General features: G+C 37.1%; 2 protein-coding genes across 2 annotated transcripts; both read left to right on the forward strand.

The window, feature by feature from the left end:
• The first annotated feature begins 1,632 nt into the window (after nucleotides 1-1,632).
• On the forward strand, nucleotides 1,633-5,197 carry LOC141682554 (plant UBX domain-containing protein 1-like). The gene is made up of 7 exons (XM_074487245.1): nucleotides 1,633-1,788; nucleotides 2,884-2,980; nucleotides 3,080-3,148; nucleotides 3,520-3,587; nucleotides 3,707-3,836; nucleotides 3,976-4,080; nucleotides 4,862-5,197. Exons 1-7 carry the CDS (start codon nucleotides 1,711-1,713, stop codon nucleotides 5,065-5,067), a joined length of 753 nt encoding a protein of 250 aa, XP_074343346.1. The 5' UTR covers nucleotides 1,633-1,710; the 3' UTR covers nucleotides 5,068-5,197.
• Nucleotides 5,198-14,005: 8,808 nt separating this feature from the next.
• LOC141686962 (myb-related protein 315-like) lies at nucleotides 14,006-15,417 on the forward strand. Its single transcript, XM_074492079.1, has 3 exons — nucleotides 14,006-14,223; nucleotides 14,403-14,532; nucleotides 14,647-15,417. Exons 1-3 carry the CDS (start codon nucleotides 14,091-14,093, stop codon nucleotides 15,068-15,070), a joined length of 687 nt encoding a protein of 228 aa, XP_074348180.1. The 5' UTR covers nucleotides 14,006-14,090; the 3' UTR covers nucleotides 15,071-15,417.
• The last annotated feature ends 501 nt before the right edge of the window (nucleotides 15,418-15,918 follow it).

A 15,918-nucleotide genomic window follows, 5' to 3' on the forward strand; every position in this document is an offset into this window, starting at 1 on the left:
ATCATCACCATGGGTTCCATTGAAAACATGATATAAAATAATATAAGAGTATTAAAGTTCAAAGACAAATCGAAAACAAGCATCCAAGTATCAACTATACTAAAGAAAAGAAAAATATTCTTCTCCGTAGCCGTCTCGTGCTCTCTAGGTCTTCTTATTGCTCTCCCCTCGCTCCTTGTTGTTGAAAACATCTTTTTATTGATATATATAGGCTCCAGGATGACCAGGACTCTCAAAATCTTCAATTTTGACTAAAATCAGGATTCTGGTGCAGAAATAGGGCACAGGCGCGCTACTTTCGGCCGCGACCGCGCTGGAATAGTGATTTTTGGAGCGCGGGCGCGCTGGTTCTGGCGCGGCCGCGAGGCCTTCTGGAAAATTTCTGACAATTCGTCTTTTGGCCGTATATTGAGTTCTTCTCGTCAGAATTAGGCGATTCAACTGCCCATGCGAAGCTAACGAGATTCTCTACAACTTGAGAATGGCCTAGACTTCCAATTCTGATCTCTTTTCAGCATATTTCCTTGAAAAGCTTCTTTCTTCATTTAACTGATACCTGAAATGCAATAACACAAAAACATATCAAAAATACCAACAACTTGAGTCCAACACACAAACTTAAGCTTTTAATGAAGCGTTCCAAGTAGATATAAAATCCACTTATCATCTAGTCGCCTCTTCCATTTTCTATTTCGCATATCTACAATTCCCTTTCATCGACGAAGCCCCTTTCGCTCTTCCATCCCTCTTTTAATTTCCAAAGTTTTCAAAAATTTCGAATGAAACTCCCTTTTAGGTGGTATATAATCATTTTTTGGTGAGATCTTACTATTATTTTGTTATCAAGGTTGTTAATTGGTTACCCATATTTTTAGATGTTAATATGTTTTATTTGAAATACTTGCATATTTTGTGTTAATTTTATTTAAAATGATTTGTTTGTGTATTTGGGAGATATGAAATTCTTGCATCGAAACTGGTACAATGGTTTCAAAAAAAATTTGTATTTGTTCATATATTGGAGACATCCATCCTCCAATTTTAATTGATGTAACTAGAATATTGGGATACATATAGCATTTATCTGAACGTCAATTATTACGCTATTATAATTGATTGTGTATGTTGGATTGATGGGAAGACATTATATTCTTTTTTATTTTTATTTTTTTTACTTTATATATAAAGCGATCTGAAAATAAAGCGAATATTTATTTAATTTGTTTATTAATTTTTTAATCATATGGTATTAATAATTAGGAAATTTGTTCCAGTTTTATAATACTGCATTAAATTTTATTTGTCGAAAAAAATAACATGTCCACACTTGTTAGCCTTTGTGAATCTTGAAAAATAATGCACATAGACGCCCAGGTCTCAAGTGATTATTAATTTATCCTCTATCGTTCCAAGTTCTAAGTTTGATACTCGTTCACCACGAAAATTTATGAGAACAAATACTAATTTTTAAGATTATAAGGCATATTTATCAAGAAAAATATAAACCCCTAATTGTATATTTTAAATTAAAGCCCAAGTCACAAACAACAGCCCACTTTAAATATAGCCGTTAAAACAAAACAAAATTGGCCCAGATAGAACTTATTCAGCCCTGTCCACTAATAAATAAACTTGTAAAAAATAAAGAAAGAAAGGAGGTAATCAATAAGACCGTGTTTGGGTAACTCATATTATTATTACTTGTACTCGATGTTAATTGATTCTCCATCTGCTTACAAACGAAGGAGGTTTACTACCATGGATCCATTAGAAGCAGAATCATCCAAGGTATACATACACATACATACAAATCATTATATCTCTATGTTTTGTTACATCAGATGGGGATTTTTCAGGTTCTTGATTTATTGCTTTTTTTTAAGTGTAAATAGTTGTTGAGATGTTTTTATTTGAATTCGTGGCCAGATTAGTGTACCCTTTTGTGAAATTAGTTGGAATTTATGTTTTGTATGTGTTTGTGTATCATTTTAGTTGCAGCTTCTTGTGATTTTTTAGTGTTATATTGTGTTTATATTATGATTAAGTAGAAGGGTGATCAAGATCACCTTTTTTTTGCTATATTGATCAAGATCATTTTTTTTGTGAATTTAGGAAAGATTCTTGCATTTGGTCTTTTCGGGTTTCTTGTTTAATGTGTAGATTATTAGGGATTTCGAGCATTGTAAGGTAGTCGAGGTGTGTTTATCAGGGGCCAAAAGCCTATTTGTCGTCGTATACGAAGGAGAATGTTAGCAGGAGGTTGTGATATTGGTCATTAGTTAGGAGTATGCGGGATACGTTGTCCATTTGTTTAATTTGTGGACCATCTTTATGCTGTTGAACTCTTAAAACTTGACATTGGATTTTTTAATATGTAGGGCAGAAGAGTGTTTTAACATACCTAGGAATCGATGGACGAAAATTAAGATCTGTTTCTTTAGGTTACTCCTTGCAGCGTATTATATAAACCAAGATTTCAAACTCTTCTTGCTGCTTTCAAATTCCAAGTTGTGGACGTATAATCTCCATGAAAAATATTACATCTTTAATTGAGCAGTAAAATCTGAATCTGCAGTCCAAGACGTTAGCTGTTTTTATTTGACAAAGGGTACACATGTTCATCTCTTTGATAATCTTGTAAGCTAGTTTTGAATTCTTAAAGTTCGGATGAACACATAAGTTATGTTTTTATTTTCCATCGTAAAAGATGAGTGTTTTAAAATGCTAAAGCATCCAGAGCGACTATATGTTCATGTTTGAGATTATATTTAATTGTTTTAATTTTAATGTAAATATCTTTCCTTCAGGTTTAGAAGTGTGATTTATGTCATTTAGCTCATTCTGTAAACTTTGCAATAATGTCCTTTTTCCTGTGTGATTTAGTCCAAGCTTTTAGCTGCGAAAGAGAAGTTTGGACGAGATGTCCGTGTGTTTGAAACGTCTATTGCCTCTCAAGCACAGAATGAATTTGCCAATAGTGGTACAACCCACTTTATAAAGTTTTCTTATTACTTTTACTGTTGGTTGATATTAGGGATTCTTATGATATTTGCAATCATTCTCCCTCTTTTGTTGGCAGATGAGCCAGACGATTTCTATGAATTTACTCCAGAGGATTATTATCGCATATTGGCAACAAAAAAGCAAGGTACTGCATATAATGACCATATTTTTGTATGTTAGGGTGTGTGTGCTTGGATGTGTGATGATCTCATGGTGTGATTGATATAACCCGAGTTCACCTGTCTTAAAATTGGAAACTGATAAGAGGGGGGGGGGGACGGAAAGTTAATAGTGCAATGTGGAAGATCTTTTAAACTTCGAGGAGGGGTAGATAAGTTTAACGAGTAGTAGCTAACCTTATACATAGGCATCATATTTGGTAATTGATCAGGCATTGTTGCATTCGGTTCAAGTCAGTGTTTCTGCTGAATTTTTTTTTGATATATGCAATAAAATGCTCATGTGGGTTATCTGTATAGCCATGTTTTCGTAATGCCATTAAATTAATTTACTCAGATAAGTTTCTAAAGACTCGAAAAATCCGGGAATCAGAACAGGCTGCTCGCAGATCGAGAATAACCAAGGTGATGATTAGACCATAGATTTTTCTGGATTTTATATTACTTAAGTTTACGGATCAAACTATCTTACCTAATCAGTGAATTAATATACTGGAGTAATTCAATTATTTATGGTTCTGCAGGCTGTAATTCGGGTTCGATTTCCAGATAATAACACATTAGAAGCTACATTCCATCCATCAGAGACCATTCAAAGGTTGTTCGATCTTCTGATGAAAGTTCTTGCTCGGCCAGAACTTCCATTTTATTTATGTAAGCCTGCAATTATTATTATTAGTTTATTTCTTACTACTTGAGATTCTTGTACTCTAATTGTTAAAACACCTTACTTTGATAATCTTTAAAAATTTACAAAGTTGGATAGAAATTCTCAGTATGTTGTATATTTCAGATACCACCCCTCCTAAGAAGCAAATCAAGGATCTCTCTGAGGACTTCTACTCTGCTGGTTTTGTACCTGGTGCAATAGTCTACTTTTCAGAAAATATCCCAAAAGGTTAGTTTACATTTTGTTATTACCTTGCTTAAAATTTGGTTAGGTTCTTTTAGTCTTGCTCTGAGATAGCTTAGGATGATCTGCACTTAATCTGTTGATGGTCGAATTGTGCATAATAGAATTAATTTCGTAAAAAATTGTTGAAGAATAGTTGTTTAATATTGTATGAATTATTTGTAGTCATGAAGACTTGTATGTCTATTGAAATTTTTATGTATTAACGTGAATAGGATCCTTAAGGCATAGACTACCAGTTATAAGCATGTTTAAAATGAAGAAATACACATCCTTCTTCTTATGCCTTCTTCTGAAACCTTTTTCACGTATTAACACTGACCATTCATATCTGCATGTGTTTCTCTTTACCTATTTCTTTTGTGAAATCATTATATTCCAAATGTACTATTTGGGGGGGGGGGGGTAGTATTCTTTGCTATTTTGCCAGAGTATTCTTTTTTCTCTCTTGCTTTGGAGAGAAGAAAGGTAGGTCTCTTGCTTTGGAGATAGTCCAAGGAAAGCTTTATACTGTTAGTCTGAAAGTTCCTTGTAAATTAGAAATCCATTATACCTTGCACAATTATAAAGATCAATAGATGTATGTATGCCTTCGTATACAGCGGATAAACAAGCTCTTTGATTGTATGCAAGTATAAAAAAACACCAGTGTATTTTTTTTGTTACTTCCTGAATATGAAACTTGATGTGGTTTATATACTCCAAGCTGGTTTTCTACTAAATATACGAGACTTGGCATATTTATGCACCATTTTTCATTGTCCAGGTCACGATGGCACAGACGAATCAGGTCCTTTTCTTCAGGATGAAGTCATGTCGTTGAAAGGCTTGGACCTAGTAGGTGAACAAACAGGAAGTGTCCAACCTGCTGAGGCAATGAGAGAGTCTGCAGTAGAAAACCCTCCTGCAACTGTCCAAGATCAAAAGCCTACAGAAAAGAAGACGGTGAAACCAAAGTGGTTGAAAATGTAAAATTTGGGTCTCTTTTTGCAAGCTCTTGTTAAGCTATGAAATGAATTTGTAAAACTTAAAAAGTTCTGTTTTCACTGGAAAACTTCATTATCCAGTTGCCCTGATTGTATAGCATTTTTCTTCTTTTCAATTATTTTGGCCTACCATAAAAGAAAAATGCTATGCGCGAGGGACATACCCCGGAAACGAAGGATAGAAGCTTCTATCTTAATGGCCTAGCTATCTGCTTAAAAAAAACTCAAATTACACAGGCCCAATCTCCCTTTTAGAAATGTAGGTAACCAGTGGAGGAGTCTAGGGTATTAAAATTTTAGAGTTGAAATGCATAATCATAAAATAGTTCATCTAATTTTATAAGATAACCGGTTCTTTAAAAAATTATTAAAAAATTATAAACTTAATGTATTATAAATGATCAGGTTATATTCCGAAGAAAAGGACCAAAATGTCACTTTGGTTTTAAAATGGTCTAAAATATGGCTTCTGGATTAAAATGTTACTTTAGGTGTAAAATAGTCCAAAATATCATTTCTGAAAATGAAAATTATGACCCAAATTGTCATTTCATGTTATATGGTGTAGCGTTTGGAAAACCATCCAAAATGCTACACGATGTAGCGTTTTGTTTATTTTTTTTTTTATATTTTTAATGTGTCAACGTTACTCATGTAATGTTTTGTGTTTCTTGTTTTTGTTTTTATTTTTTTATTATTTTGAGCTTCTTTTAATGTATTGTTTAGGGGTCCGAAAATATCACTTAATATTATATTTTTTATATTTCTTTTTATTTAATATTTTTAAAACTTAAGATTATACCACAATTTAATAATTTTTATTATTTAGACTTCATCAATCCCCTTTTGGGTTTTAAAAATATTAAAAAAAACGTTACACCGATTTGGCCCTATAGCCTAAACCTAATTTAAGCTAGGGTTTAGCGTAAAGGCCCCAAACTCTAGCAACCAAAAATTAAATTTTAAATTAAAGCATTTTAAATTTGAAAGTGTAACTTAATTTAATAATTTTTAACATTTTAGGGTTCACCAATACCCTTTTGGATTTTAGAAATAATTTAAATGTTTTTTTAGTATTTTTGGAATTTAAATTTTTTTATTTGAGCTTAAGAATATTTTTTTTAAAAAAATTTAAATGTGTAAAACGGTAGACAAAGTAGTGTTTTGGGACAAAACGCTACATAATGTAAAGTTTGGAACCTAAACGCTATATTATCTAACGTTTTGCATATTATAAAAAATAATAATAAAATAATGTAGCATTTTGAATTTTTCACCTAAACGCTACACTGAAATGTTTTGAAGTGATATTTAGGATCATTATTTTCAAAAATGATATTTTAGCCAATTTTTCACCCAAAATAACCTTTTAACCTTTAGGGCCCCGCACACATTTCCCCGATTTCTGAGAGCAGGATGTGGAAGAGTAAGTGTCCATATAAAAAAGATGGTTTAAACAACGACTCTAATACATACAAAGAAGAAGAAACGATGTTAATCACTCACTAAATCTATTTAATTAATTAAAACTACCAAGATCAATTACTATTCCTTTCGCAAGCAGCATGTGTTGTCCAGCATCCTTCTCGTGAAATCTTTATGTTAAATTTTTTGGGGACGTGAATGCAACACCAACAATTTGGAAAACCATCCAAACATATAGATGGATCACAAAATTTAAATAATTTTTCATCCTCATGATTTTCAACTACCCTCTCCCTTGTCTTTACAACAAATATATTCATATATTTTATTCATATATTTTATCTGATAATCCTAGTTTTTTCTCCATCTAAAGACACAAATTTGGATATATATAGTTGAGGATAAAATAACAAGGTTAACTATATCTAGATGACTTAGATATCAATTGAAGATCTAATCTAGTTAGAGGTAGATTTTGTAAGGATTTTTTAGACAATCTTTGAGGCTGTAACATTTACAACAAGATAAGAGCAAGTTTGTTGATTAGCTGAGGAAAATGTTGATTTCATTAGTGAAAAGATTAAAGCAAGACCACTTATTTTTTAAATGATATTAGGTGATCTTTACTAATCAACTAGTTTAATACCATACTTGTGCATGTTAAGTCCTTAAACTAATTGCTCCAACATGTTAAAGCAGGAAAAATGTAACAAGCAACTGCACAAGTAGTTAGTAGTGATAAAATATGTTGTCCAAGAGTATTGATCGCAATTAGTGATTGTTATGTCCAAAATTTGGTATAAACTTTATTCGAGTCAAAACCGGGTCAATTGGTTAGAATTGGGATGTCGGTGCCTAAAATTAAGGAAAAGATAAGGCATCTATTTTACTACAAATGAAGAAGGCGCGCCCTACAGGTATGGGGAGGCGCGCCCTTATGCATACGAAAAGAGTAATGCTGGCGCCTTACATAATCAAGGCGCACCCTCGTTGGTGAAGGAGGCGCGCCCTATTGATATATGAAGAAAGTAATTCAACTGATTCTTAGAGCTATCCCCTAAGGTATTAGGGTGCGCCCTAAGTGAGAAACATAGCTTAGATGGGACTTCAACATGGTTGCTTGGACAAGTTCTTTGGAAGATTCAAGGAAGACGGAGATTATTATTACTAACCTATTTGATGCAGGTACTCTATTGAAGAACTCCTTCCTGTAGCACATCTACAGGAAAGGCGGTGTCCGTGGTCAGAGACCTCCAGGGGTATGCCTGGACGAAAGGCCTCCTCCTGTAGTCAATGGGTGTCCTCATTGGGGATGTGGGGTGAAATCTGCTGTGTGCTTTGGGAGCTCTGTCTCTGTAGTCAACGGGTGTCCTCGTTGGGAGACTTTGGAGTATCCTGCACTTTGCACCCAAAAGCTTGGGATCACTTGTCCTGCAATCTGGTAGGGGCTCCTTATCGGGGGACAAGGATGCGTCTAACATTTGGGGTGAACCACGACTATACCTGCGTCCACGGACTAGAGAAACAGCTGGTAGCGGGGGGTTATCCTTGGCCAGGGAGATGCTTGGGCCTTTATGGTTGGGCCTCATCGACGGACATTCCTAAAGCTAGTAGAAGACGGTTTCCAGTAGGTTTCCTACTGGGCCTCGGGATAAGAAATCTAAGCCCATTAGGTTTCTTGTTCCCCAAGAACTACGTGGGCTTGATCCCCTATAAATAAGGGTACGTAGGCAAATTGTAAGGGGTCAGAAGCGAGATCGCAAAGGAGCCACCACTGACCCTTAGCAATCTCAGGCCCCAATAATCACCACCACCAAACACTGTTCATACTTCCCGACGAACACTGTTCATCGGATCCACCGGGTACTGTTCATGTTTCCGACAAAGAACCACCGTCACAGGTCGTGTTTCCGGCTACGAACCTCAAATTTTGTTGTTACCAAATTCCTCCGTCAACAAATTGGCGCTAGAAGGAGGGGCTAATCAAGATCAAAATCTCAGGAGGAACAGATGTCTTGTCACGATGAAGGTTCTTTGACGCAAGAACTGAAGGATAGCCACGGAGGAGTTGCACACAACGGCCACGAAGAAGATCCGTGAATAACTGTTTTCGACAGGGGGGTCGAAGGAGATTTGGGTGTAGTATCCGCGGCCACGAGGGAGATCCATGAATGATGATATCCAGCCATGGAGGTTGAAGTTTGCAGCCATAGCCACGAAGGAGCAAAGTTGGATGGAAAATTCGGATTTGATGGATTAAGCGATTTGCTTACACTGTTTGGGCCGTATCTCGAGTTCCGTAAGTCAGATTTGAACGATCTTACAGTCTACGCGAAGCTTGTTGAATTCTCTTTAATTCGGAGATAATATGATTACGAGAATAAAATTTGAGCAGTCCGAAAATAGAGAAAAACAGTAGCTGCGAATTTTTCCAAAAAATCCTATTTGTTTAAGAAGATTGGGAGAACCCTATTTGGTTTAGAAGATTGGGAGAAACCTATTTGGTATTGAAGATTGGAGTATCCTATTATAATTAGAAGATTGGAGTATCATATTCTAATTTGAAAATTGGAGTATCCTATTCGATATATAAAATTGGGGAATCCTATTCTAATTAGAAGATTGAAGAATCTTATTCCATTAAGGAGATTGGAGAATCCTATTCCAACAAGAAGACTGAAGAATCCTATTTGATTTAGAATATTTGAGAACACTATTCAGTTTAGAGGATTTAACCAGGAGCGAATCTGAGGAGGATCGGGAGGAGAACACTTCAAGAAGAAGGCATTACTACCATGAGCTAGTCATCGCCGTTAAGATGATTCCTCGAGGTAACGCTCGACTAGTTTTGTTGTGATTTCCGTTAATTGTTTCTAGGACTTGTGCAGGGAGAATATTGTGAAAGAGATTTAGCACGGCGGAGACCCCCGCAAACACTTCGAACGCGCCTTGATGAAGACATCTGAGGCCCAGGAGACTTCCAACATATTTCAGGAGAGTTCGCTGATTGGACACGTCCGTCCCTCTAGGACGCGTCCTCCAGGTAACATTTAAAGTTCCATATTAATTGTATTTCTTGCAGGTAGGAAATATTATCTGGGAAAAATCTCATGATTTGCGAAGCACAGTATCACAATCTATTAAGGCGCGCCCTCTGCGTGTGAGACATTCAGTGGAAAATTGCCTTCTCAGGGCGCGCCCTCAAAAGAAAAAGTCTATGGAAGTTTTCAATGAAGATGTTTTGATGATCAGATGAGTCATAGTCAGTACTTGAAGAATGGCTCGACTAGAACTAATTTCTTGTCTTTCAAGACGCGCCCTTTCTTTAAGGCGCGCCCTCAGAGAAATATTGAGAGTGAGATGCCCTTTATTGGATGACACTTCGTGAGATGCCCAAGAGATGTTTCTACATGAGATGGTTTCGGCATCCCTTGAGCTTTTTAGAAGATAGAAGCCTTCTAAGAATATTGGTCTTTGATTTGGTTTAATTACATGAAGATTCTGTAGAAGACCCTTGTCGAGGTAGATGCTCCTGTTACAGTGGACGCGCCCTCGACAAGATGATTTCCCTTGTCGAGGTAGATGCTCCTGTTACAGTGGACGCGCCCTCGACAAGATGATTTCCCTTGTCGAGGTAGATGCTCCTGTTACAGTGGACGCGCCCTCCAAGGATGATTTCCCTTGTCGAGGTAGATGCTCCTGCTACAGTGGACGCGCCCTCCAAGGATGATTTCCCTTGTCGAGGTAGATGCTCCTGTTACAGTGGACGCGCCCTCCAAGATGATTTTCCTTGTCGAGGTAGATGCTCTTGTTACAGTGGACGCGCCCTCCAAGGATGATTTCCCTTGTCGAGGTAGATGCTCCTCTGACAGAGGACGCGCCCTCGACAAGATGATTTCCCTTGTCGAGGTAGATGCTCCTCTGACAGAGGACGCGCCCTCGATAAGATGATTTCCCTTATCGAGGTGGATGCGTCTCTTCCAGAAGATGCGCCCTCCAAGAATGAATACCCTTATCGAGGTAGACGCGCCTCTTACAGAGGAAGCTCCCTCCAAGGATGATTACCTTTATCAAGGTAGACGCGCCTTATATAAAAGACACGCCCTCCAAGGATGAACACCTTTTTTGAGCAAAACGCTCATCGTAAAAAAGACGTACCCTCCAAGGATGAACACCTTTTTTGAGCAAAACGCTCATCGTAAAGAGGACGCGCCCTCTAATTCACAGATAAATTTTATTTGAAGAAGACGCCGCCACTATAAAGGGCGCGCCCATCTAAAAGTATATGATTATAGAAGATCGTAAAGGTTTTGACTTTGAGTTAAAATGAATCACACTATTTGTAGAAAAGACGAGATCAACGATTTAGAGTTATGATTTGACAAGGAGAAAGAAATCAAACATGGAATGGTATTGTGTTGTTCATGGAAGGATCACTTTCACCAACAAAACACGTCCTCCTTTCATCAAAGATTATTTATTATTTGAAGATCAGAGAACTGGTCTTTTATTCTGGTTATGCCTTCCCTTAGAGAGCGCCCTCTAATGATGACCCTTTCTGTTTAAGGCGCGCCTATAGCAAACCCTCAAACCTTTGTTAAATGGATTATTCTTTTCCAAGGTACGCGAGGTGCACTCTTTTGTACGATTTCTCTTGTTTCTTACGCCGAGTTAGCTCATGCAAGCTTAGAGATGTGGTGCATAAGTGGTAAACCTCCCTAGACAAACCAAAGGTTAAAGTCACTAAGAAGAGAAGCGGTAGAGAGTGAAAGATATTACGTTGTGTGGTGTGAAGCTGTTGTCTAGATTCATGAAGCGTGCCTTTATCTGGGGCGCGCCCTGTCATGTTCAAAAAAGAAATAGAGCAGGATGAAGAAAGAGGAATGAATAAGTTCGTAAGGTCATACTCTCAATTTTGTAGATGCTCATACAAAATTTTCAAGTTTGCTAGGGGGGTTGAAAATTCCAATCCCATTTTCAATGGCATATTGAATTTGAGGGGTAGTTGTTATGCCCAAAATTTGGTATAAACTTTATTCGGGTTAAAACCGGGTCAATTGGTCATAATTGGGATGTCGGTGCCTAAAATTAAAGAAAAGATAAGGCATCTATTTTACTACAAAGGAAGAAGGCGCGTCCTATAGGTATGGGGAGGCGCGCCCTTATGCATACGAAAAGAGTAATGCTGGCGCCTTACATAATCAAGGCGCGCCCTTGTTGGTGAAGGAGGCGCGCCCTATTGATATATGAAGAAAGTAATTCAACTGATTCTTAGAGCTATCCCCTAAGGTATTAGGGCGCGCCCTAAGTGAGAAACATAGCTTAGATGGGACTTCAACATGGTTGCTTGGACAAGTTCTTTGGAAGATTCAAGGAAGACAGAGATTATTATTACTAACCTATTTGATGCAGGTACTCTATTGAAGAACTCCTTCCTGTAGCACATCTACAGGAAATGCGGTGTCCGTGGTCAGAGACCTCCAGGGGTATGCCTGGACTGAAGGCCTCCTCCTGTAGTCAATGGGTGTCCTCATTGGGGATGTGGGGTGAAATCTGGTGTGTGCTTTGGGAGCTCTGTCTCTGTAGTCAACGAGTGTCCTCGTTGGGAGACTTTGGAGTATCCTGCACTTTGCACCCAAAAGCTTGGGATCACTTGTCCTGCAATCTGGTAGGGGCTCCTTATCGGGGGACAAGGATGCATCCAATATTTGGGGTGAACCACGGCTATACCTGCGTCCACGGACTAGAGAAACAGCTGGTAGCGGAGGTTTATCCTTGGCCAGGGAGATGCCTCATCCGTGAAGTCTCGAAGCCGCGGACGAGCCTTGGGCCTTTGTGGTTGGGCCTCATCGGCGGACATTCCTAAAGCTAGTAGAAGACGGTTTCCAGTAGGTTTCCTACTGGGCCTCGGGATAAGAAATCTAAGCCCATTAGGTTTCTTGTTCCCCAAGAACTACGTGGGCTTTATCCCCTATAAATAAGGGTACGTAGGCAAATTGTAAGGGGTCAGAAGCGAGAGCGCAAAGGAGCCACCACTGACCCTAAGCAATCTCAGCCCCCAATAATCATCACCACCAAACACTGTTCCGACGAACACTGTTCATCGGATCCACCGGGTACTGTTCATGTTTCCGACAAAGAACCACCGTCACAGATCTTGTTTCCGGCTACGAACCTCAAATTTTGTTGTTACCAAATTCCTCCGTCAACAGTGATTATTGACATGCTTACAGAAAATCATATTCAAAGTTTTCGTAGCTATTCTTGAACTTATAGGAATCGATTACTATAGTCAAAGTTTTCGTAGCTATTCTTAGATGTCAATAAACTTTGGTATTGTTTTTAAAAAACAATTTCTCCATTTTATCAAGTCTACTTACAACCTTTCTTATGTTTGGGCAGGGCTGAAATGGCCTTTAAATTTTCCATTTCACACTTTCTGATATTCTGGAAACTATCCTGCTATAGAGCAGACTTCTGTAATGTCTGAAATGACTTCATACATAATAGTTTGTGTTTATACTACATTATTGTCTTACATATTGGTTACACCAGTTGACGCCTCAGGATCGCGTAGATATTTTTCTTATGTTCTGCACACATCACAACTGCTCTTTCCGGGGAAGAAGTTGCAGTTCTGCTTCTTAGTATTGACTGAGGGAGGCCAAATGTTATACCTTGCAGTAGTTAAGGTGGACTTATTATAAGAACAAATAAACAATAATCTACTCACAGAACCACAACAATAATTGATGGTTTAACACTGCATTATCAAGAAAATCTTAAGAGTATTATGATTTTGATTCTACTTAATTTTCTTCGTCCGATTAATGTACCAAAAACCCTTAATGTAAGGGAGTATAATTTAAATACATGCACAAATTTATAGACTCAATGATGATTGCATGGCATAGAAAATGCAGAAAATTTGATATCAGTCCTGCAAACATCTTTATATTTTCTTCTGTACGTTTGTGTCTTCTTGTTGCTCTTTATTAAAACTTTCAGCTTATCAGATCAGATTACAAGTCGGCAAATCGGCCAAAGCAATTATTTTAGATCTTAGCTGTAATATATGAGAACCAAGGTTCGAAGAGCCTGCCTTAAAAGATTGAACTGGCCAGTTGAGCCAAAAGGAATCTTATCAGTTATCAGTATATATGATTAATTTTTCTATCTTGAATCATAAAATAGACTATCAAAGGGTAGACTTTTAGCTGCAGAATACAGGAATTGTCAAAACAAACAATTCAAGTCCAACCATGTCTATTACTTACCTCTCCTATTGTAATATTGCACACACTGAATTATTCTAAGCAATGTTGGTAGCATGTCACTATTGCAAACCAACCCGAATCCTTTAGACCAATACATGTAATTTCCTAAATCATTAAAGTAATCTCATCCAATCATGAGTTCCCCCTTAAACAACAAGCCTAGTTGATATTGTTTGGTAATGGCCTATACCTGTCATTTTTCCAACTATAAAGACCCTCATTGACAGTGATCTTCTTCAGTCTGTCCCCATTTCTCCTTCAGTATCTACTAAAATATAGCACCAAAGAGATTATTGTTGCGCGTGTAATGGGAAGGCAACCTTGCTGTGATAAAGTTGGATTGAAGAGAGGTCCATGGAGTAGTGAAGAAGATCGAAAGCTTATTAACTTCATACTCAACAACGGCATCATCTGCTGGCGAACAATTCCCAAGCTTGCAGGTATACTTAGATTATTACTTTTCTTTTACCTAATTTAGATAGCATATCATGTTTTGGTATCTCTCTTAAAGTTTTTCTTTCAAAATTTATAAATACAAGAAGGTAAGCTACAAGCATATTGTGATCATGCTTCTAAATTATTAGTCCAAATGCTTAAAGTAGATGATTTGGTAATGCAGGGTTGTCCAGGTGTGGAAAGAGTTGCAGATTGAGATGGGTTAATTATTTGAGGCCTGATCTCAAAAGAGGCATGTTTACCGAAACAGAAGAGGATCAGATAATGCAGCTCCATGCTAGTCTTGGTAACAGGTATATTTGCACTCAAACTATTAGCCTCCGTCGTCTACTACATATATCACTATGATTAGAACCTTTGTTATTCATCTTATTCTAATGCATTTCGATATATTTTCTCCAATGCAGGTGGGCTAAGATTGCCTCTCATTTTCCTGGCCGAACTGATAATGAAATTAAGAACCACTGGAACACACGAATCAAGAAAAGGCTAAAACCAACTGAAGATGAAAAGAAAACACAAGAGAGCATTGTGAGTACAGTACTGGAAGATCATGAACAAACTTCGGAAACTGCATTGACAGAAACTAATGCCCAAAATTCCAATGTTATCGATGGACATGTAAATCTTTTAGATGTGGAGTTATGGTTAAACCAAGAAACAATAGACACCTCCGGTTCTTATAGCACTTCATTTTCTTTAGAAGATTCTTCGCATCCATCGATGGGAGAGTCTTCATATATTCAGGAAGATTATCTGCAGCACTGGGTTGATAGTGTGGATTCAATGCTTTCATGGGAAGCAGTCTGTTTTTCGGGTTTCCGTGATTAAATTGTTTTCTTCACTTCATTTCATTAATTGTTTTGTACAAAAAATATGTTCAGTGTCCACTTCTCAAAGTTCCGAGGATCCAAGATCATGCAGAGCAAAGGCCAAAGGGTTATGAATAGGCTGAGCAAAGCCGAACTTAAACCGAAAAACCGAACCAAACCGTGCTAATTCGGTTCTGTTCGGGTTCTGGGTTCCGTGGAGTTCATAATTGCATGAAAGGTTTTTCAGGAATTTCGGTCTATTCGGTCAATACAAATAGACCAAAATAAAATTCGGTTCGGTCCGGTTCTTTTAAAAATTATTTTGGTTTGGACCGAATAGACCAAATTGTAAATACTATAATTTATATTAATACCATTTTACATATATCTTAAAAATTATAATTGTAATTTTTAATTTGTAATTGTATTTATACAATCTTATTAGTATATATATTTTAAATTTTATAGTTTTTGGTTTGAAATTTCAATACAATTTTATTTTTTTAAAAAAAATTAGTCTGTTCGGTCCAAAACCGGAGTGAACCGAATTTCGGTTCGGTCCAGTCCGGACCATATTAGAATTTGGGTCCAGTCCGAATTCTCAGTCCTAGTTCTGAACTTTCTGCATTACTTTTTTTTGACTAATTTTGGCTTAACTTTCTGCATTACTATTTGAATGCAAAGTTCTAATCACATCGATTGGATTTTGATAGCAACTTCATAATTATTTAATCAACGATATTTAAAATAGTGTCTCAACCACAAAATACGCTTTAATAACGGAGTTAATCCAAATTGAAGGAATGCAACAGTGTAATGAAAATCTAAAGATGGTATTTCAAGTGCTCGGTTGAAATATAGTACTTA

The sequence above is a fragment of the Apium graveolens genome, chromosome 9 (assembly GCF_009905375.1).
Source record: "Apium graveolens cultivar Ventura chromosome 9, ASM990537v1, whole genome shotgun sequence".
NCBI classification, from domain to species: domain Eukaryota; kingdom Viridiplantae; phylum Streptophyta; class Magnoliopsida; order Apiales; family Apiaceae; genus Apium; species Apium graveolens.

Bases quoted from the DNA above. Each gene is read 5' to 3' on its own strand.
- LOC141682554 (XM_074487245.1), top strand. From the start codon at position 1,711: ATGTTAATTGATTCTCCATCTGCTTACAAACGAAGGAGGTTTACTACC. The intron at 1,789-2,883 runs GTATACATACAC...TGTGTGATTTAG, and splicing joins TAGAAGCAGAATCATCCAAG to TCCAAGCTTTTAGCTGCGAA. The intron at 2,981-3,079 runs GTACAACCCACT...TTTTGTTGGCAG, and splicing joins GAATGAATTTGCCAATAGTG to ATGAGCCAGACGATTTCTAT.
- LOC141686962 (XM_074492079.1), top strand. From the start codon at position 14,091: ATGGGAAGGCAACCTTGCTGTGATAAAGTTGGATTGAAGAGAGGTCCA. The intron at 14,224-14,402 runs GTATACTTAGAT...TTGGTAATGCAG, and splicing joins AACAATTCCCAAGCTTGCAG to GGTTGTCCAGGTGTGGAAAG. The intron at 14,533-14,646 runs GTATATTTGCAC...TCTCCAATGCAG, and splicing joins CATGCTAGTCTTGGTAACAG to GTGGGCTAAGATTGCCTCTC.